The following is a 21544-nucleotide window of genomic DNA, read 5'->3' on the forward strand; positions in this document are numbered from 1 at the left end:
CAGCCTCTACCTAGTGCCCCCTGCCGAGCCCGGCACGTTCTATCCGGGAAAGGTCCGAGGGGCCGCTGGGGGGTGGGGGAAGCGCGCAGCGGAGCAGCTGCGCGGTCATCTGATCCGGGACAAAGGCGCGCCCGCCGGGGCCGGGGCCAGGTAAACACGCGCTTTGTCATGGAGATGGGCGCGCAGCCCCGAGCAGATGATCCGCGGTTTGGGGCGAGGCGGCGGCCGCGCGGGAGGCGGGGGAGGGGAGGTGCTGGAGCGTAGGGGCGGGGAGTGGCGGGCGCGGGAGGAGGGGCCGAGCGCTCCTGCGCCGGAGCCACGCGACCCGCCCTTTCTCATGCAAATCCGCACATGCCTTTGCAGCGTCCCGCAGACCTGCGCGCTCCACCTCCCACTCGGCGCACCCGCATGGGTGGCGGGGCCACAAATGCACCGCACCGCAAACAACAAAATAAACCACGTCGGGTTGGGGCCTTCCATCCTTCCCTTGCCACCGCTGCTGGTTCCTTGAAAAAAACGAGAGGTTATGTGACACGCCATGACCCTGCCCCACAGGGACATCGGGCCACCACCCCCTCGCGGGGTCTCCGGCGGCCGGCCTGCGGTCGGAGGGGAAGGCTCAGGAGCTGTCAGAGCCCGCTGCTCCTTTCCGGGGTTTCTGTCCTCCTGTCACGCCACCCGCCACTCACTAGAACCCGATGGGCCCGGGGTGGCGGTGGGGCTGCGTCCGGAGGGCGGGGACGCGCAGGAGAGGGAAGCCCCCCGGGGCTAAACGTAAGCCGGGTCCGCCCTCCTCTCTCCCGGCCGCGGGTGAATGGGGGGCTGCGGATGGGAAGCTTGTTCAACCAGAGATGCAGGCTGAGCTCAAATGCCAGCAGGTCTGTGTGTACCTTTGGGCCAGTGTGTCGTGTAAATGTCCGTTTGTCTTGGTTCTTAAGAAGTAAAGAAATGTCCGTGATGGGTACATCGCAGACACGTGGCGTCTCACCCTTCGAGTCTGCGAGCGCCTCCCACATTCACAACCAGCGCGCCAATTCCTCCGCTCTTTTAACCGCTTTAAGATTCCGAAACGGTGGCTGACGGAGAATGGGCAGGGGGTGTGTTGGGGGGAGGTGTGACACTAATACTAATTAATCAGCATGCTCCAGGGCCCCCCCCTCTTCCTTTTTTTCAAGTAAGCTGGCATGTTTGATCAACACCAGATTTGCTGCCTGGAAGTTTTTTATTTTGTTGTTCTGAACAAGGACCCTAATTCTTCTCGGGAATAAGAGAACCTCTCTGTTGGGTATACAGTATTCAGTTGGTCTATGAAAACACAAACCCCACTCAAGTCTCCAGACTTGTTTACACAGAAAACTGAACCTGTGGCTGGCTTAGAGTCGGAAGCCTATTCTGGGCATTGTTTATTGCAATCTGCCCAGACCCTCCGCCCCCACCCACAGCCAGCACCACACACACACACACACACACACACACACACACACACACACCTTGAGAACGACCTTGCTTTGGGCGAAGGGGGTTGACACAAGATTGGGGGACCACAGTGGTAGGCTCACACTCTGCTGAGGAGGAGCACCTTTAACTCGATAACGTGGCCTAACAACATGGTTGGTAACGTCTCAGGGTGTCCAGCACACAGAACCCAGCTGTGGTTGTGTGGTGGCCCCGAGCCTGCCCTCGCCACTGTGGGAATTTGGCTGTGAGCTGTGCATGCCAGGCAGGAACAAACCGCCACCAGGCTTCAACTCCCTCAGCCCCTCTGCACTCCTGGGCCTGATGTATTGGGTACCTTCTCAGCCCTAATGAGCCTCACTTTGTACAGTGAATTTGCAGAGACATCAAAAAGTATTTAAAAGAGTTTCCTGCTTTTGCCTAACGAACAAGGTGAGGATTTATGGTGTGTGGGGTGGGGTACGGGGGGGGGGGCAGCACAGGGCCGTCAGCTCACCACCCTGTAGCTTCAGCCCCCTCCTGCATTCAAGGGGTTTGGAGCGCTGAGTTGCCGGAGTACAGAGACATGCAGTTCGGGAGTGAAAAAACGCCATTTGGTTCGGAGCAGATGGCTGGCTAGGGGGCTGATGGCGTCTAAAGGCGTGTCATCCCCCTTCAGCCTGAATCCCTAAGGGCTCCCCTTGTCTTCCCAATCAATGAAAATTAAAGTGCAAAGAAAGGGTGAATAGTTGGACCTCGAGTCTTTCCTTTGTTCATCTCGGCTACTGGTGTGCAGGAGTTAAACTACAACAGGCTCCTATAGAAACACTGAAGTTAAACAGTCTCCCCTTAGCTCAGCTTTGAAAGGGAGAGGGGGAGAGGAACTACCGTGGAGTGGGAGAGAGGGAGGGAGTGGGGGCAGCAGGAGAAGGAGAAGGAGGAGAGGACAAGGAGGAGAAGGAGAAGGAGAAGGGGAGGAGAAAGGCGCGTTCTGCTTGACTTCCCCAATACAGAATCGCGTGGCATAAATTAAGTTGGAAAAGAATGAGCGCTTTGGGCAGGATTCTGATGGATTTTACGATGCCTTTCAGTTCCGCTGTGCCGCTGTAATCGAGAAATCTGTGCCATGTCAATTTAACAAATACTTGATACTGAGGGGGGTTTGTTAAAGATTTGGGGCAAGTCCCTCTGCCCCCCAGGTTTAAGCCCTTGCGCGTGGAACTTTTTTATTTCTAGTTTCCTAAACAGGCATTCAAATGAGCCCGTTTCCCACTTCCATTTTCTAATTAAAAGGTTCCTGATATTTCATTTCTTACTGAATCTACTCTCAGTCTCAGAGGCAAAGAGGATCTAACACTCACATTCCTTTCCTCCTCTCCATCTCCCTGCTCCTGGAAGTCTGACCCCCAACCCCCGGTCACACACTCACACACACACACACACACACACACACACACACACACACCCTAGTTTCCTTGCTGTAGGGAGCAGAGTGCTCAGAAATTAGCTTTCAGAGGAAACACAGATGCAGTGAAAAGAGGGTGCTGACACTAGGTGGCAAGATTAAATTAGGATTCAAGCTGGCAGGGGAACGCAGTGTCCTCACCAAGTCCCCGAAGGGCGGCCAGGCTGCGATCTCTCTGTCCTGGGGGCCAGCAGCTTCTGAAGCCTCCATTTGTTCCCCAGCAAACAGCAGGGGTCCTGGTGGGCTCCAGCCTGCCTTTCTCACCTCAGCCTTAAACCTCAATGCAAGGTACTTCCGATTAAATCTTTGCTTCTCTATGAGGCAGCAGGGGTGGAAGTGTGGAGGTTGGGAGTGGGGTGGGGTGGAGGGGAACCTGGAGTGCTGAATCTGTGGGTCCCCAAACTTTAGGGGGATTGGGGATCAGAGAATCAGGGCTCCGGCTAACAGCTGGAAGGCCCGCGGTGGCCACGTGGTTTTTAGGCTGCTGTTTGCAGCAGTTTTACCTTGTATTTAGGATTTTCGCTCTCCCTGTGCATTACGTGACAGTTGGTGATCTCCACATCTGCTGCAATGAAAGTCCCGTTTTGCCAGGATGGTGCCTGTTCCCACTGACAAGTGGAACATAGCACCTACAGTGAGGCCACTGTGACCAGCGGGCTGTGCAGCCACCCAAGTGACACCTACTGCAACACTGACACCTTCCGTGCGGATAAAGCACCGTAGGGTGTGTGTGTGTGTGTGTGTGTGTGTGTGTGCGCGCGTACGGAGCTGGGTGCTAGAGCAGGAGTCTGTGCCGTGACTCCGCCTCGCGCCCGCAAGCAGGAGAGCAATTTAGATAATTCATTGTGTGATACGCGTGTTCCCGGTCCTCCCAATAAACTCATTTCCTTTTTTAAAAATGGACACAAAAGTTGCAGCTCTGACGGACGCGTCAAAACCTAATCAGGTGATGGTCGTGTGAAGGTGGCGGCTGGGGGTCCGCGTGCAGGTCCTCGGAACATGTGCCGGACATTGTCGCAGCGGCCGCGGCGCGCGGAGGGGGCTCTTTCTGTCGGCATTGTGCGGGAGCAGGTGCGGTCTGCATTACCATACAGCTGAGCGCACAAAGAGCCAGTGATTCAGGCTCGCACAATACCAGGCGGCCTCAATGACAGCCACGCGAGCGACACACACCGAACTCACTTTTTACCCGGCGGAGGGAGGCCGAGGGGGAGAGCCCGGAGAGAGAGGCGGCGGCAGCCGCGAGTCGCCGGGGACGGGAGGGGCAGTAGCGAAAGGCGGCAGGACCCCGGGCTGGGGACACGCTGCGCGGCCAGACGCGGAGTCGCCGTCCTCTCCGGGTGGGTCGGCGTCAGGCCTTCCCAAACTTCCCGCAACTGCCGCTGCGCTCTCGCCACCCTGCCCGCGGCCCCCGGGCGGAAGGCGGATCGCTGGGGCCGGGCCTCCAACTTCGCCCCCGCAGCTCCCGGAGCCCCGGACGCGGACGCGAGAGGACGGTGGGCGGGCGCGGGGCCGGGACGGTCTCCCCGACCGCGTCCAGCGCACAAGTCCGGCTGCGCTCCGCGGGCGGGAGGCGCCGCGCCGCCGCGTGTCCCAGGGGGCCTCCGCGAGCCTGTGGCCCGGGAGGGGGCGGGGGGGGGCACCAGCGTCGCGAGCAGAGGGGATTCTTGCGGTGAACATTTTGCAGGAATGTAAATGAGTGCGTTTTGTGTTGAGAGGGAGGAAGGGGGGGCTGGGGGCGGGCGCTGGGGGAGGGCCGGGGGCGGGGAGGAGTGGGGGCGGGGAGGAGGGTTGCACATTTTACAGCTCACTGACCATTTGGCGATCCATTGAGCGGAGGGTTTGGAAAAGTGGCTCCTTTGTGACAGCTCTCGCCAGATTGGGGGGCTGCTCATTTGCATCTCATTAGCCATGCGGGCGGCCGGCGGAATATAAGCGCGCGGCGCCGGCGAGAGCCAGACCCTCGGCGCGCCACCGCTGGGCCCGGACCGCTGCGGAGCCCCCGCCGCCGCCCGCACGGCCTCCTCCCGCCGCCCGCCTCGGCTCCGCGCGTGTAGACTTGGATGGCACTGGCCGGGGGCCGGCACGAATCGGGACGACACGCATTTCTGCGGAGGCACAGGAGAGACTAAGGGCCCGGGGTGCCCTGGAGCCGAGTGACCGCCCGGTCCGCGCACCGCCGGCCGGATTACCGCCGCGCCCTCCCACCGGATTCGCAGGAGCCTCCGCGGCCGTTTGGGGATTAAGCCGCGTGTCCCTGGGCGCTGTCTCCCGCCACCCCTGTCCCTGCGAAGACGCTTGAGCCAAACCAGGCAGCGGCCGACCCTCACCTACTGGTGGATTGAGAGGGAGCAGGAGCAGGACCGAAAGCTGCCGCCCCGGGCGCGCCCCCCGAGCGGGCCGGCCCCCGGCGTCCCCACAGCCGCCCTCCGCCGCCGCGGGGCGGGTCTGCGAGCCTCGGCCTGGACGCGCCGGCACGGCCTCCGCGAGGGGAGCCCCGGGCGTCCGGGTCCCGGCGGAGCGGCCTCCGCCCGCCCGCGCTCCTTGGCGCTCGGCCACCGCGCTCGCGTCCCCCGCGGCTTCCCGGGGAGGAGAGGGGCGACGCCGGGAGGGCGAGCGCGTCCAGCGGGCACGATGGGCCGCCGGGGCGCCCTGGCTCTCGCCGTGGTCTCGGCCCTGCTGTGCCAGGTAGGTCGGCAGGCGGCCCGGGCTGCCCGGGGGCTGCTGCCCCGTGGGGACGCGGCGGGCTCGCGCGGGGCAGGGCTCGGCCGGGCGCGCACTGCAGGCCGTCCAGCGACCGGGAGCCCCGCGCGCTCACGCCGCGTCCCGCCCGCAGGTCTGGGGCTCGGGGGTGTTCGAGCTGAAGCTGCAGGAGTTCGTCAACAAGAAGGGGCTGCTGGGGAACCGCAACTGCTGCCGCGGGGGCGCGGGGCCGCCGTGCGCCTGCAGGACCTTCTTCCGCGTGTGCCTCAAGCACTACCAGGCCAGCGTGTCCCCCGAGCCGCCCTGCACCTACGGCAGCGCCGTCACGCCGGTGCTGGGCGTCGACTCCTTCCGCCTGGCCGACGGCGCGGGCGCCGACCCCGCCTTCAGCAACCCCATCCGCTTCCCGCTGGGCTTCACCTGGCCGGTGAGCGCCGCGCGGGCGGGCGGGGGGCGGGCGGGGGGCGCGGGGCGCGGGGGGCGCGGGGCTGCGGGGGGCGGGGGGCGCGGGGCGCGGGGCTGCGGGGGGCGGGGGGCTGCGGGGCGCGGGGCTGCGGGGGGCGCGGGGCTGCGGGGGGCGGGGGGCTGCGGGGGGCGGGGGGCGGGCGGGGGGCGCGGGGCTGCGGGGGGCGCGGGGCTGCGGGGGGCGGGGGGCGCGGGGGGCTGCGGGGGGCGCGGGGGGCTGCGGGGGGCGGGGGGCGCGGGGGGCTGCGGGGGGCGCGGGGCGCGGGGCGCGGGGCTGCGGGGGGCGCGGGGCGCGGGGGGCTGCGGGGGGCGCGGGGGGCTGCGGGGGGCGGGGGGCGCGGGGGGCTGCGGGGGGCGCGGGGCGCGGGGCGCGGGGCTGCGGGGGGCGCGGGGCGCGGGGGGCTGCGAGGCGCGGGGGGCTGCGCGGGGCGCGGGGCTGCGGCCGAGGGCCAGGCCGGCCTGCAGGCGTCGCGCGCAGGTGACAGCCGGGCGGGTGAGGCGGCCAGGCCAGGCCAGGACCAGGACGCGGGACGCTGCTCCGGGCCCGGCCCCCGGGGGATGGGCCCGTCCGTGGGAAGGTCCTGGTCCCGCTCCGAGACGGGCCGGTCGGACCCGCGGCCTCGCAGCGTGGTCCCCGCTGCAGACTGACGGCAGCCCGTCCGGCCCCGCCTGCTCCCGCAAAGTCTATTGTTTTTAAGGTGATATCCTGTAATAACAGGCTGAAAAACACTTCAGGAAATCACTGTTTCAAAAGTTCTTCCATTTCCTTGAGGAAAGTGAACCGGGACAGATGTAGGGAGACACTCCCAGGATGTGCTGGGCACACAGACGTGCGGCCACCAGGCCATCACTGGCTTGTTCCCGACGCTGTGGATCTTTAGGAAAGGTTTTCAGTTTGTCTCGTGTCCCCCCTTCCCCCAGGGCACCTTCTCTCTGATCATCGAAGCTCTGCACACAGACTCTCCTGATGACCTCGCAACAGGTAAAAACAAGCCGGGAATCCTGGGAACTCTGTACACGGCCCCCAGTTAGCACCTAGTTCCCCAGAACCATTCCTGCACCTTTCATGGTGCGCCTCCGTCTGGGGTTCAGGGCTCAGGGTCCTGGGCCTCCTGTCCCGGTAACAGACATCCGCCCACGCCCACGCCCACGCCCCGAGCCTCTGGGCTCCGTGTCAGAACCAACGGCAGTGTCCTCTGCCTACAGAAAACCCCGAGAGACTCATCAGCCGCCTGGCCACGCAGAGGCACCTGACGGTGGGTGAGGAGTGGTCTCAGGACCTGCACAGCAGCGGCCGCACGGACCTCAAGTATTCCTACCGCTTCGTGTGTGACGAGCACTATTATGGGGAGGGCTGCTCCGTCTTCTGTCGCCCCCGAGATGATGCCTTCGGCCACTTCACCTGTGGGGAGAGAGGGGAGAAAGTCTGTAACCCTGGCTGGAAAGGCCAGTACTGCACGGAAGGTGGGTTCCATGGGGGGAGGCTACCTCCCTCGGCTCACCCCCTTCCCAGGGAGCAGGGCAGTGCCCGAGGCTAGGGAGCTGGAGACACCGGCTCAGACCCCAGTCTTCCAGTCGTCCTTTGGGGTCAATGCTGATGTTTCAACTTCCGCTGTGGGAAGCTGTCCTTCTTAATCAGGGAGGGTTTGGGGACAGGCCAGGGGTCAGGAAGTAAGCCTGAGGGAGTGGGAGGGGAGGAAGGAAGGGAGGGACAGAGCAGTTTGTGCGTGTGGGGCTGCTGCAAACCAAGGTCTCTGCTGGGATGGCATCTCGGCGTGAAGTGCTCAATGTTCTCTCTGGAGTTGGTGTGCTTGGCCTCTTATCAGAGCGCGTGCATTTGTAAATATCCCATGCGATGCACACACACTGTGAGGCTGGCACTTGTGGGGGCCGTGGACACAGGAGGGTGGGGATGGAGGCCTGGGTGTGCAAGTTCCACGTGGGGAGGGCACCCCTGCCCAGTTGTGGGCACTGCGTCCGTCTGCTTGTGTGCGGGCTCACACAGCACCTTACTGGGAAGGGAATACCTTCACAAGAGTGACCTAGGCCCTGCCTGCCCTGGTACTGTCCAGGCAGCCCAAGCAGCTGCTGTGAGGACACAGGAAGCCAGGCGGGGGTGGGGGCTGGGAGGACCCTGCTGGCTTCTGGCCCTGGTTCAGCTGGACCCCAGGAGGCCTCTCTGGCCTGCCCAGTCCTCACTGCTGCTCTGCACACCTGGGTGTCCGATTTCCCTGCAGTCAAACTGGGTGGGTCCTGAGCTCCCCACAAACCCTGGAGCTCTCGGGTCCTGCCCTGGACCCTGGAGGTGCTTTCTCAGTGTTCCTCTGTACCTGGGGGGAGGGTGGGCCGCCACTGTCAGCGTTGTTGTCGCCCAGCTCTCCACTTGGAGCTCGGCCTTGGCCTGAATGGCTCTGTTATCTTAAAACTTGCAGAAACGGCTTGTTAATGAGTTTCATAACCAGGGCAGGTAGCCAGCAGGCCCGGCCGCCAGCCTGCTCCCATCCTCACCGTCATCCCTCTTCTTCTTCACCGTGGGGCAGCCATAAACTCAAAACTTTTTTCTTCTTGTTCAAACACTGGAGTCGCTCCCCGCCCCCAGCTCGCACGTGCCACCCATTAGCTCTGTCCGGACACAGGCAGCAGCGACCCTGCCCGCTGCGATTGGCGGAAAGGGCGCGCGTGTGTGTGTGCGTGCGTGCGTGCGTGGTGTACACGCTAGGGGTGTGTGTGCAGTGGGGGCGTGGGGCTGAGGGCCTGGTATTGTTGCACTGGGGCAGCTGCTGGGAGAGAACAGACAATAGAGCAGCTGTCTTGCCCTGGTCCTCTGCAGACCAGCTGTCCACCCTTATCTACTCACACACTTTCTGGGTATTAAGAGGTGCAGCTTTGTGCATAGAATTGGGAAGTGGGGGAGGAGGAGGGGGAAGGACTTCTGACCTCTCTTAGAAGAAAGGGGATGGGTGGGGGTGGGGGCTTCCGAGCTCTTTTGTGCTTGAGCCGCTGTGTTAAGAAGAATGCTCATGTCTGGGCTGAGTAAAGTCCAGTTACCAGGCAGGACAGGGCAGCCACAGGCAGACAGGAGCTCAGCTGGGCTGTGTCCCAGCCACACGCAGCGGCCCCTGGCCGCCTGGGAGGTGCTGGGGCTTGACCCTTTGCTTTCTCTTTGCTGTAGCAATCTGCTTGCCAGGATGTGATGAACAGCATGGGTTTTGTGACAAGCCGGGGGAATGCAAGTAAGTTTGCAAAAGTACCTTTTATCCTTCTTCTCATTATGCTTTTACACCCAGTGCATTTGTAAAGCATCTCTAGGCAATCATTTGAAAAATTTGGGTAAAACTAGCTGGCGGGGCTGTTATTCTGATGCTTCTATTTAATAAATATATGGAAATGTATAAGGTCACAGGTTGTCGCTCACCTCGGCTCCATAGTTGTCAGAACTCACAGATAGCTGGTTGAAGAACTGGCACAGAAATGAGGGTGTTTAGTTCAATGGTTCTCCAACTCAGTGGCACACGAGCACCCCCTGGGCAGCCTCTGGAAAGGCCGCCTGAGTCAGACCTATGGGTGCACCCACAGAGATTCAATGTCGCGTTCCTTCCAGCAGTGCTGGAACAGTTTCTTGTGAGTAGGAAATGTCGTGCCATGAATCCAGGAATGTCCGTGCCCCTCTAACTGTCCTGCTCTGTCCTAAGGTGCAGAGTGGGCTGGCAGGGCCGGTACTGTGACCAGTGCATTCGGTACCCAGGCTGTCTCCATGGCACCTGCCAGCAGCCCTGGCAGTGCAACTGCCAGGAAGGCTGGGGGGGCCTTTTCTGCAACCAGGGTAAGCCTCCTGTCCCCTTCCACGCAGCCCTTGGCTTCCCTGGCTTTGTCACGGGGAGGTGCCATCTTCCTGACTCTGACCTGGGCTTCCCTCCTGCTCCCTTCTCCACCCTCCCAGACCTGAACTATTGCACGCACCACAAGCCCTGCAGGAATGGGGCCACGTGCACCAATACGGGCCAGGGCAGCTACACATGCTCCTGTCGGCCTGGATACACGGGGGCCAACTGCGAGGCCGAGACCGACGAGTGCAGTGCCAGCCCCTGCAGGAACGGAGGGAGCTGCATGGTGAGTCCGGGCGTGGGTTTGGCATGCACGCAGGCCGCCGGGGTCTCTTGGAGCAACATTGGCAGCTTTCTGGTCTTCTCCATCACAGGACCTTGAGAACAGCTACTCCTGCACCTGCCCACCTGGCTTCTACGGCAGGCTCTGCGAGCTGAGTGCCATGGCATGTGCAGATGGCCCTTGCTTCAATGGGGGGCGGTGCTCAGACAACCCTGAGGGCGGGTACACCTGCCGTTGCCTGGCAGGCTTCTCCGGCTTTAACTGCGAGAAGACAGTGGACTCCTGCAGCTCCTCTCCTTGCTCTCACGGTAAGGACGGCCCTCCGCCAGCTCTCCTGTGCTCAGCGCTGGTGACAGGGCCTTCAGGAGCACACATGTTCAGTTACAGATCAAGCAAGAGGCCCTGGGCTCCTAGAACCCTTCCGTTTGCATAGCCAGGAACTCTGCGCAGGTTCAGTCCTTGGGCTTGGACCTCCTGGGAGCAAGAAAGGCAGGCGTTTATTCTCAGGCTCTACAGGGAAAGCCCAAAGCGCAGAGGTGACACGACTTGTTTAAAGCCTGTGGCTCCTCGGTGCCTGAGAGTGGGCCCTACTTCCGTAGACCCCACTCAAGGGATATTCCAGCCACTCTGGTTTTGGAGGAAAGCCCAGCTCTGCTCTGTCACCCAAACACAGCCGTGTGGTGTGCTGCGTGTAAGGAACTGTAGTCTCCTGCCACACCTCCTGCCACTGGAGTGGTGGGGTGCCCTGAGCCAGTTAACAGGGGCAGGGCAGGGGCCCAGACAGGCGTGAGCACCCTGGAAGCCTCTAGAGCTTCACGGTTCTACATGGTAATCAAGGGAACCTTCCATGCACAGAGTACCTTCAGCCCTGCTCTCCATGGGTGCAGGAGGCGACCGTCCTGAGGGTCAGGCTCTGTCTCTGACAGTGGCCTCGGACGCGTCATTTTAGGGGGCGGCATGGCTGGCGCTTTAGCGGACCTGGCCCTGGACGGACGTGGGCCCCTCTGTCTCTTTCTTTCTTGCTTTCTTGTTCTCTGTGTCCAGTCCCTGCTCGTCCCCTGGCAGCTCCCATCCTCTCTCAGCCTCGGTTTCCTCCTCCGTGAACGGGGCCCTTTGTGGGGTTGCTGTGCGGGGGCCGTGATGCAGGCCCAGCCTCTGCATATTGTGCATCCAGCCCGAGTGCCCTGTTGTTGACAGTCACAGAGCCGGGCCAGGCTCCGTGGTGGGTCACTGGCGCTGGGAGAACTCGGCGCCTTAAGCTATGGCTGCCGTGAGGCCACAGGCTGTCTGGTTTGTCCTCGTGTCTCGTGTGTGATGCAGTGGCAGCCAGCCAGCAGGTGCCTCGGTCCGTTTGTGGGTGACAAGCAACTGACTGCTCACGTCCTGTTTCCAGGTGCACAGTGTGTGGACCTGGGTGACACCTACCTGTGTCGCTGCCCAGCCGGCTTCTCGGGGAGGCAGTGCGATGACAACATGGATGAGTGTGCGTCCTCCCCGTGTGCCAATGGGGGCACCTGCCGGGATGGCGTGAACGGTTTCTCCTGCACCTGCCCCCCCGGGTACACAGGCAGGAACTGCAGCACCCCCGTCAGCAGGTGTGAGCATGCACCCTGCCACAATGGGGCCACCTGCCACGACAGGGACCGCCGATACCTGTGCGAGTGCGCGCAGGGCTACGGGGGCCCCAACTGCCAGTTCCTGCTCCCCGTGCCGCCGCCGGACCCCGTGTTGGTGGACCTCAGTGAGAAGTATGTGGATGGCCCGGCTGGGCCACTGCCCTGGGCCGCCGTGTGCGCAGGCGTGGTCCTCGTGCTCGTGCTGCTGCTGGGCTGTGCCGCTCTGGGCGTCTGTGTGCGGCTGCGGCTGCACAAGGGCCGGTCCCCCGCCGAGCCCCGTCCAGGCGAGACGGAGACCATGAACAACCTGGCCAACTGCCAGCGCGAGAAGGACACCTGTGTCAGTGTCGTTGGGGCCACGCACGTCAAGAACACCAACAAGAAGGTGGACTTCCACGGGGACCATGGCGCCAAGAATGGCCTCAAGACCCACTACCCGAGCATAGACTGTAACCTGGTGCAGGGGCTCAAGGGCGACACCACCGTCAGCGAGCGGGCGGCCAAGTGCCAGCTGCAGGGCTCCGCAGGGGAGGAGAATGGCACCCCGACACTCAGGGGGTGCGTGCTGCGGCTGGCTGGGGAGGGCATCCCCACAACTCGGGTCCCGTAGGCTGGGCCCAGCGGGGCAGAGGGCTGTCCTCCTCCAAGCTCGGGTCATTTTACTATTAAATCATGTTCCACGTGCTTACTGTGGTTTATTGTCCTTTTAGTAGAGAAGTATCGGAAAGAAAAAGGCCAGACTCCGTGTATTCCACTTCAAAAGACACCAAGTACCAGTCGGTGTACGTCATATCAGAGGACAAGGACGAATGCGTCATTGCAACTGAGGTCAGTCAGCGGGCGCTGCGGCTGGGGTCCCCGTGCTGTCTCCATGCCGAGCTGACCCCCGTTCTGTCTGTTGGCCCCTCTAGGTGTAGAGTGAAAGTGATATGGCAAAATTCCCGTTTCTCTTAAATAAAATTCCAAGGATATATGCCCCAACGAATGCTGCTGAAAGGAAGAGGGAGACCCTCACGGACTGCTGCTGAGGACCTGGGTCCCGAGCTGGTCTCTTCCCGGCTGGCCAGGGCCTGCCCACGAGCGGGCTGCGGGCTCCGCGGTGTTCGAGGGTGCCGGTGGCACGGCCTTTTGTGACGTCTCCATTGCACTATGGACAGTTGCTTTTAAAAATATATATTTAAATGAATGGACTTGATTACTGCATAAGAAGCATGCACTGTCTGAAGTGTATATTTTGGATTCTTATGAGCCAGTCTTTCTTGAATTAGAATCACAAACACTGCCTTGATCGTCCTTTTTGATACTAAAATGTGTTTTTTTCTAGGTGGAAAAAAATGTGTGTTATTTTTTTGGACTTGTAAAAATATTTTTCATGATATCTGTAAAGCTTGAGTATTTTGTGATGTTCATTTTTTATAATTTAAATTTTTGGTAAATATGTACAAAGGCACTTCGGGTCTATGTGACTATATTTTTTGTATATAAATGTATTTATGGAATATTGTGCAAATGTTATTTGAGTTTTTTACAGTTTTGTTAATGAAGAAATTCCTTTTTAAAATATTTTTCCAGAATAAATATTACGAATGACAAGGTGAGGTGTGCTCACTCACTTGCAGGAGGCCCCCAAGGACAGACATGGCCTCTGATTTTCCATTTTTACCGCCTCTGCCTGGTTTCATTGGGTTGATGAACAGCAACTTGCCTGGCTGCTATGCCCTCGGAGACCCTCCCATGGTCACCGCGGAGACAATTAAGAAGCAGGCCGGGTTGCAGGGTGACAGGGGCCCCTGTGAACAGGGGTGACTGAGAACCTCGTAGCCTGGCAGCTTCCCTCTGAGCCGGGTGGCTTTTAGGACCCAGCGGGACCTCACCTGGGTCAGAGGCCCACCCGAAGACCTTTGACATCTTGGTAAGGACTCTTGTCTCAAAGTATTAACATTGGTTCATCGGTGGCTCATGGGTTTATTTCCAGATAATTCTGAAGAGTTAGTTGTGTTCCGGTTCGAGTATGGCTGTGGCAGGAGAGGTCGCAGTAGTGAGGAAACACTGAGTGCTTGCGACGTGCCAGGTGCCACATTAACCTCTGTCCAGGCGTCGTCTCATTACTCCTGGTGGCAGTCCCCTGGGAGTGTCGTCATCACCCCCATTTTGCAGTTGAGGAAACAGGCTGGGAAAGGTGAGTTGCTGGCTCAGGGTTTGCAGGGGGCAGAGTGAATATGAAAGTGGGTAGTCTGGATCCAGACCCCACTTTCACCATTGAGCAGTATTTGTAAGACCCTTGGCTCCTTCTTGAGGACAAGATGGCATTTAATAGACTGCCTCGCTGGTGCCGTTTGCTGGTTTCAAAGGCTCGGCACCGGCTGCCAGCTCTAAGACCACAGATAGGTCCATACTGAGAAAGGCGGTTTATTTCCGGGGTTGGAGGGAGGCAGACAGAGGAACATGCTCCAGTGACTGTGACAAGGTCATTGCACTGGTCCTTATTGTACAGTCAGAAATTCTGGAATCTTCCTGGGGAGGAGAGACAGGCACGCATGTGCTGAGTAGGCTCATGCCCACCCTGTGTGTATAAATGACGGACCATAGAGACCAACAAAACCACATCAGGTAAGGGGGCAGAGGGCACATGCGAAGCCCAGGACACTGCTGAGCTTCTGTGAGGGACACAGCCCAGTCTGCCCTGAGCCCTCTGACCCCAAGACAACGACACCAGCGGTTGATCAGCCCCGGGAAGAAGGACGACAGTGGCAGGGCTTCTGAAGCGCCTGCGTCCTCGGCCTGTGCCCTGCTCCCTGGAACGGGCGTGGCAGCACGTTCTAGAACAACCAAGGGAGTCGCCAGTGTTTGTCCAGGGTCAGGCGGAGGGTGACCTTGTGCCAGCTCACACTTGTTAGCCTGCTAATAACGTCTTTTTCCTTTCAGAAGTGACCTGACTTGGATCATAAATTAAGTGGCTCATCTATTTTTAGGAATACAGAGCATGCTGGGATTCTTGTCCAGTCCATTGCATGGAAGACAAAGAACCTCAAAGTTCTTACAGGTAATCTCACTTTCATCTCTCCAGCCTTCTTGTGAAATCAGGGAGTAAACTCATCTTTCATCCAGGGCAAGCAAGTAACTGCGTAAGGAGCAGACCAAGACTTAAAACGGGCAGCGTGGGAAGTCCCCCCGCTCCGTTGGGTGAAGTTCCACGAGTCCCTTCTGGCACTGATGTTTTAATCTGACGTCTCATCAGCTGGTCCCTCCGCTTTCAGGCTTTATGTCATTTGTGCAGGAAATCCAGGCATGCCCATCAGAACCAGCCAGAGAAAGACACGGGCACTGTAGTACCAGCTACGGCTCCTCGTGCCAGGCAGGGCCCAGCGTGGACAGCCTGTGGGCGCGCTGTCCTAGGTGCCACCAGGAGCGAGGGGGAGGCACAGCGGCACCTGAAACGATGAGTTAAAATCGCAGGTCCTCTGGCGGGAGCAGGGCTGGTGTGCAGGGTTTCCCAGTGCTGAGTAGCGCCCTGGCCCCTGGGAACCCCACGCCGCCTGGAGGGGGGTCGGCCCGGCCCTCTTGGTCCCATCAGCCCCAGGCTCCAAATTCCTGGGACTTCGTTGACAGCAGTGAGGAAGCAGAGGCACACATCCTGTTCCTTAGATTTTTTCCCCCTTTAACGTTCCATTTACACGTCATTGTGAACTTGCAGAAATGGTGCAAGAATAGTACGAAGAATTCTCATCGTCACAAGGCCGTCTTCTCTCCTATATCGATGGCGCTCTCCAGTAAGGATGAGTGGAGCCCTCTCCGTCCAGTGTACAGCCCTGAACTGCTCAGTGGGTCCCAGGCCATTGCTGTGGTCACTGTGATGCTCAGATCGTCCCAGGGCTGGGCAAGGTCCCTCGTCGGCTGCCTGACCCTCCGGGCGCCTCAGGTCCGGCTGTCGCTGCGTTCTCTTCAGGCCTATCCGGGCACACCTCCTTCTTTTTTATTTATTTATTTATTTAAAAGATTTTATTGGGGGAAGGGGAACAGGACCTTACCAGGGAACAGTGTGCACTTCCAGGACTCCCCTCAAGTCAAGTTGTTGTCCTTTCAATCCCAGCCGTGGAGGGTGCAGCTCAGCTCCAGGTCCAGTTGCCGTTGCTAGCTGCAGGGGGCGCGGCCCACCATCCCTTGCGGGAGTCAAACCAGCAACCTTGTGGTTGAGAGCCCACCGGCCCATGTGGGAATCGAACCGGCAGCCCTCGGAGTTAGGAGCAGGGAGCTCCAACTGCCGGAGCCACCGGGCCGGACCTCACCTCCTTCTTTTAAGCGGAGAACGGCAGCAGCTGCGTTGCCAATTTCTTATTTGTGAACCCCAAAGTAGGAAAGGGTGGGGGGAATTATAGATCAAAAGAGACGTGGCAGTTAAAGAAAATGCTTTGCTCCAACTGCAGAAATGTAAACACTGACGTATATTTTAATGATGTTACAGCATATTTACATTTCTGAGAGGTGAGAGGTTATTACTGTTCAGGGAAACTAAAGAGACTCCTTGACTTTTAGAGAAAATTTCTGACATTGTGGATGAGACAATGTTACTTCTGGAATTTGCGTGGTGGCAAGTGGGGTGTGGCCGAACCAAGGAGGGCTGCTGCTGTTGGGCACAGGCCAGGCTTGTTCGGCCACTGTCTCCTGGGAAACATTCCGTGAGCAGAAGCAGTAAGAGGAACCGCTCGGTGACCTAGGTGACCGCTGTGCCTGTTGCGTGGCACCTGCAGCGCCGTGCATTTTGGGAGCTTTCCTGTTTTTGCAGGCACATGCCCAGATCAGAAACCCAACAAATCAAGTGGGTCGTGACGCTCAGTGGTTTGGTCCAGATTGGGGCTCTGCCTGCCCTGGAGCCAGGCTCCTACGTGACTGTTAACTCTGCTTTTACCCAAAACCTCAAAACCCTTAACTTGGTCTGTCAGGTGTTTGCGTAATCTGGCTCCTGACTCTCTTGTCGTCCGTCCTCACTGTCCCTTTGTCTCTAGCCACACTGCCCATTGGCACATGACACTCTACCCTCCCCAGCTCCAAAACCTCCGTGTGGCCTCTGGGACGCTCTGCTGTCACTGCAGCCAAGTCCTCGAAAAATCTAGCCATTTGGAAGCCCTCTCTGCACCTCCTGGACGGGGCCACCTGCCCCTGTGTGACGATGGCCTCCCAGCAGCTTTCCTGGTGCCTAGTTGATTCGCGTACTTATTTGTTCAATGTCTGTGTTCCCTGAAACTGAGCCAGAGAGCACGGGGCCAGCAGCTTTCGTCCTCACCACATCCACCCATGCTTCGTGCTTGGTCTAGAGGGGCTCTCAGCACACGTGAAAGCACATACGCGTGCTCAGAGGGACACGTGGAAAAGTGTGTAAGGATGCTGATCGCGGAGGCAGATTTATTCTGGTGTTCACGCTTATCAGTGTCGCCAGTAGGTTCGGACCATAACATGAAGTCAAACGTGGATTTTATCTGAGTGGATTCTATCATTGCTGCAGTTTTATTCTAACCAGCACCTGCTCCCGTGGCCACATCAGCGTGTGCTGTGGGGCACTTGGCGCCGAGCAGACAGAGGGACGGGCAGCTGGTGTCTCCTCCACCTGTGAACTTCGCAGAAAGCTGGAGGGAAGCCACGGTTTTCCTGATGAGCAGCTGCATGTCTGGAAACATCAAGGTGAAGACCAGCATTTGGAAGGCACCCAAGAAAAGTGAGGTGAGCGGGCCTCGTGCACGGGACTCAGAGTGTGTTTCTGTTCAAGGTGGCAGCTGGCACTCAGGTGTGGACTCAGACACTCTGACGACGCCAGGCCTTATCATTCGGACGATCTTTGGGGCAATCTTAAAGATGAAATGTGTCCATGCACAGTATTAGCAGTTTTTGTCTGAATACCTCCAATGACATTCATTTGCTCAAATAAACAAGTATTTGCATTTTAGGTCACTCATGCGACCTGCGTCATTTTACTGCCCTTGTTTTCTTGCTAACGAGCCTGAAAACAACGCACCCTCTTTCTCGTTCTCCTTGTGTCTCAAGGACATATCTGCTGCCCACACCTGCCACTTGCTGAGTCCATATTCTGCAGCTTATGATCTCAGAGCAGCCACCAGAAACAGAGTGGGATCCCTGAAGAAGCTGGCACGAGACGGCCTTTTACATGGATTGCAATACGAGTGTCAGGCTCCTCCATTTGGGGAGCACACAGAAGAACAGTGACGATGTTTACGTCACTAACAGCAGGGGCCAGGGTCCCCGAGGAGAGGAGAATGCCTGCAACTGTGGGGGAGCGTCCATTTCAATCAAGGTGCAATCAACCCCGGAAGTCTCCCCTTCAATGTGATTTGTACAAACTGTGTAAACGTGCCCTGGTCATCGATGGTTGACGTGTGTGTGCATGAGGACCTGGAGTCCTTCTCAGTTCTGGCTTCTGCCAGTTTCCTCTCTGACAGCTTTGTCTGTGCCCGTGAATGCACTGGTTTTTTCCTCTATCCCTATCAAATCAATATCAACAAAAAGTTAGAAAATGTTTAAGATAACTTGAACTTTAAAACGGTTGGAATAGAAGGGAAATGTCTGTTTGTAGCCCTGAGTACTTTACAGGAACATTCACGGTGTACTGAAGTCTTAGCTCTGGATACAGAATTGGAAACTGAGGCTTTCTGCCGCTTGGCTTGACATCTGAATCCAGGTGACACCCTAGTTTAGAAACGACGGACCTGGATGGCAGTGCAGACTGCGTGTGCCAGACATGGAGTCAAACTTTTAAGGAAGTGCCCTGCGATGTTTCTGATGGGATTAGTGGGTTTCCCAGGTTGCTCTCGGGCGGCAACCCGTGTCCTGACTGTGAGGGAAGGAGGTGCGTCTGGTCTCAGACGCCTGCAGTGTGAGCTGCTCCTCTGTGGAGAGGGTCAGCACGGGTGCTCTAAGCTGTAGAATGGATTTGTTTGACAAGAATTTCAGCCCTTAGAAGTGTAGAAAAAACTGGCATAAAAAGTCATCACATGCAATATTAAAAAGGGAATATTTGCAAGGGAAAACATCCTGTATTGGGGCGTTTCAGTTAGGATGAAAAAGCAATGTGAAGTGGCTTTCTGTTCCTCAAAGCCAAGTTCCTTCGACCCACGGAGGGAAGGGAGCAAGTGATGCAGGAGAAGTCCCCAGGGTTCACGTGGTTCCCACGCAGCAGGGTCACTGGGCAGTGGGTGGTGCAGGATGGTGGGGAACAGACAGAAATGAGGGAGGCCTTGTTTGGTGGAGTGAGAGTCTGCACTTGTCACCTGTAGGAACACACAGGGCCGTGTCCCTCCGTACCTGCTCCTGCCTCCTACCGCCTTCCTCACTGTCACAGAAATACTGGTTCTGGGCAAAAACAGGAAGTTATCCAGCTCCAGCCAGTAGCACTTGTGGGTAATGGCTCTGTCACCGTCCTCACGGTGCTGCCCGGCCCTGCCCGGCCTGCTCCTGGCTCTTCACTCCTCCATGACTTTAAAAAAGAAAGTTTAAGATGGAAACACACCTGTTTGGAAAGGCCATGTGGCTGAAAGAACAGGTCTCCCTGATTTGTTTTCAGCTTACTGAACTGGGGTCAAGCCTGTGTCCCACTGTTGCTCCGCGTCTGTGTCGTGGAGACGCCAACACCTTTCCTCGTGGCCTCTCTGAGCCCTGCCGCTGAGCTGCTGTGCCCACCTGTCCTGGAGGGGCTATCACCGCGCATGCCAGGCCCTCATGCCTCCGTGGACATGAGCAGCTGGCTGCTCAGGGTCACCAGAGCTGTGACAACCCCAGGAGACCGTGGGTCCCAGTGACACAGACCAGGCGCCCATCACATTGCCGCTGCAGCCTCTCATGCCGACGGGGGGAAGCGTGGCCCTAGGCCTTCGCGAGGCAGGGGCAGGGGCAGGGCCAGGCAACAGGGAGCTGAGGGCACCTGTGCCGGATGAGAGGATTGCTGGGCCTGTTGTCCTGCCGGAGGCTGGACAGAGTGTAGGACAGTGAGTTGGTAGGTGGAGACGCCTTCGTCACCATGCAGGGAGTTGGGGATTTGAACTCTTGTTCTCAGCAGAGCCAGGATGTAGCTTCCCCAGCGCCATGCTGAGGGCCACCTCTGTGCATGGCTGTCCTGTCACATCAAAGTGAAGTGAGGCTGCAGTGCTGTCCCCGCTGTGGCACCATCGCAGGGCCGGGAGGGAGACAGGCCCGTGTGACGGCCCACAGCCCCGAGAAGTGGGTCAGGTGGGGTACCCGTGCCCAGAGGGGTTGGCACTCTGCAGCGCCAGCCAGCACATGGGACCACACTGCTCAGGCTGCCCCACGGTGGCCAGGAGACCCAGTGCTGTCACAGGAGGCCGGCTGATCGCGGTCCCTTCCCACAGACTGAGCACATCACCCCACACTGAACACCTGCTCTCCAGCTCTTTCCCTCGATACAAGTGAGATGAGCAATTACCTAATTAAGTTGAACATGTTTTTAAATAATTCGGAACCTAAACTCGATATCACGGTTCAGAGGATCAGCTCACACTGATGAAGCTAACCAGTTCTTAGTAGGAACCACCTTGGACGTTCCATAGACATAATCCATGTAGACAAAGACGTTAGGCCCCAAACTGGAGACTCAGATGCGAGAAGCTGAGCACTGCGCGGCCCCCTAGCTGCACAGGACAGCTGTCCTGGCCAGAGGGACACGGTGCCGGAGCCACAGTGACAGCACGTTTGGTTCCGTCACGATGGGCTCAGCACGAGGCAGGGTTCTGGCCCGTCGTCCAGCCTCTTCTGGTCCCAGAGGTGGCCCCGCTGTGCCTAGCCGTTGGACAGGCCAGGACCTCGGCACTGCCCTTTAGGACCAAGCCGCAGCCTGCTGTTGCCAGCGCGGGGCCCAGGCGTCCGTCCCAGATGCGGGTCCTGCTCTCAGCCACCTGACTGCACGGGGCTCACAGTTGTTCTCAGATGCAGAGGGAGGCTGGCGGTCATGTTGCCAGCAGATGCCAATCCCAGAGACTGCTGACCTTTCCTCACACTGCACGGCTTCCTGGTGGCCTGCCATGTCATGGAAACGCGTGTCCCTAGTGAGTGCTAAGGGTCTCAGACTCTGTACTGAGAGGACGACGGACTCTAGGTGGAAGACACAATCTCCCTTCTGTCAGGGGAAACTGAGGCTGGAACTGACAGTGGGTCTGCATGCAGGCACCCACTCACCCAGCCCACTGCTTCTGGGGAAGCCAGCCTCCCGGGGCACCAGCGGGTCACACTGCTGTGCACTGGTCGTGCCGGGCCTCCCTCCCCAGGCCAGGGGCTCCCTGCACGTCTTTGTGGTCCCTTTTGTGCCTCTGGTCCTGTCACACCTTAGGAGCCCATCATCCTGGAAGGGAGGAGACAATGAAGCCAAAGAGGTGGGGCTGACAGGGGCCTTCCTGGTGGCACGCTTTCTCTCTCGTCACACTTTATCTATGACCCTCCAGCCCCCAGCTCTGTCAGGCAGATGTCTCAGCCGGGGCTCCCCCCAGCATTGCAGCACCTGGGGGCCTGGGCTCAGCCTGCTGGAAATGATGTGGAATTCACCTGCGATGTACACCGCCCTTCCTGGCTCTGGGTAAGAACCGTGCGAACAGGTGTTCAGTCACTTGCCCAGCCCCACAGCTCGTACTCAGACAGCTGCCCAGCGACATAGGCCGTTCTTTCCAGGGACGTCGGGGACGCTGGATGCTGTGAGCGGCTCACTGGCTGCACCGACAACCCATCTGCCCACAGAAAGTCC

General features: G+C 58.9%; 1 protein-coding gene across 2 annotated transcripts; it reads left to right on the forward strand.

Annotated features, from left to right (window-relative positions):
• Nucleotides 1-5419: 5419 nt before the first annotated feature.
• DLL1 (delta like canonical Notch ligand 1) lies at nt 5420-13381 on the forward strand. 2 transcript variants are annotated; one of them, XM_081044373.1, is made up of 11 exons: nt 5420-5587; nt 5736-6029; nt 6989-7049; nt 7274-7531; nt 9240-9300; nt 9760-9890; nt 10008-10177; nt 10266-10482; nt 11568-12348; nt 12501-12618; nt 12702-13381. In XM_081044373.1, exons 1-11 carry the CDS (start codon nt 5534-5536, stop codon nt 12705-12707), a joined length of 2151 nt encoding a protein of 716 aa, XP_080900499.1. In that variant the 5' UTR covers nt 5420-5533; the 3' UTR covers nt 12708-13381. The 2 variants fall into 2 exon arrangements, with proteins under 2 accessions (XP_080900499.1, XP_080900500.1); XM_081044374.1 differs by having other exon boundaries at nt 12504-12618.
• The last annotated feature ends 8163 nt before the right edge of the window (nt 13382-21544 follow it).

The sequence above is a fragment of the Rhinolophus hipposideros genome, assembly GCF_964194185.1.
Source record: "Rhinolophus hipposideros genome assembly, chromosome: 3".
Taxonomy (NCBI): domain Eukaryota; kingdom Metazoa; phylum Chordata; class Mammalia; order Chiroptera; family Rhinolophidae; genus Rhinolophus; species Rhinolophus hipposideros.

Bases quoted from the DNA above. Each gene is read 5' to 3' on its own strand.
- DLL1 (XM_081044373.1), top strand. From the start codon at position 5,534: ATGGGCCGCCGGGGCGCCCTGGCTCTCGCCGTGGTCTCGGCCCTGCTG. The intron at 9,301-9,759 runs GTAAGTTTGCAA...CTCTGTCCTAAG, and splicing joins GACAAGCCGGGGGAATGCAA to GTGCAGAGTGGGCTGGCAGG. The intron at 9,891-10,007 runs GTAAGCCTCCTG...CCACCCTCCCAG, and splicing joins GGGCCTTTTCTGCAACCAGG to ACCTGAACTATTGCACGCAC.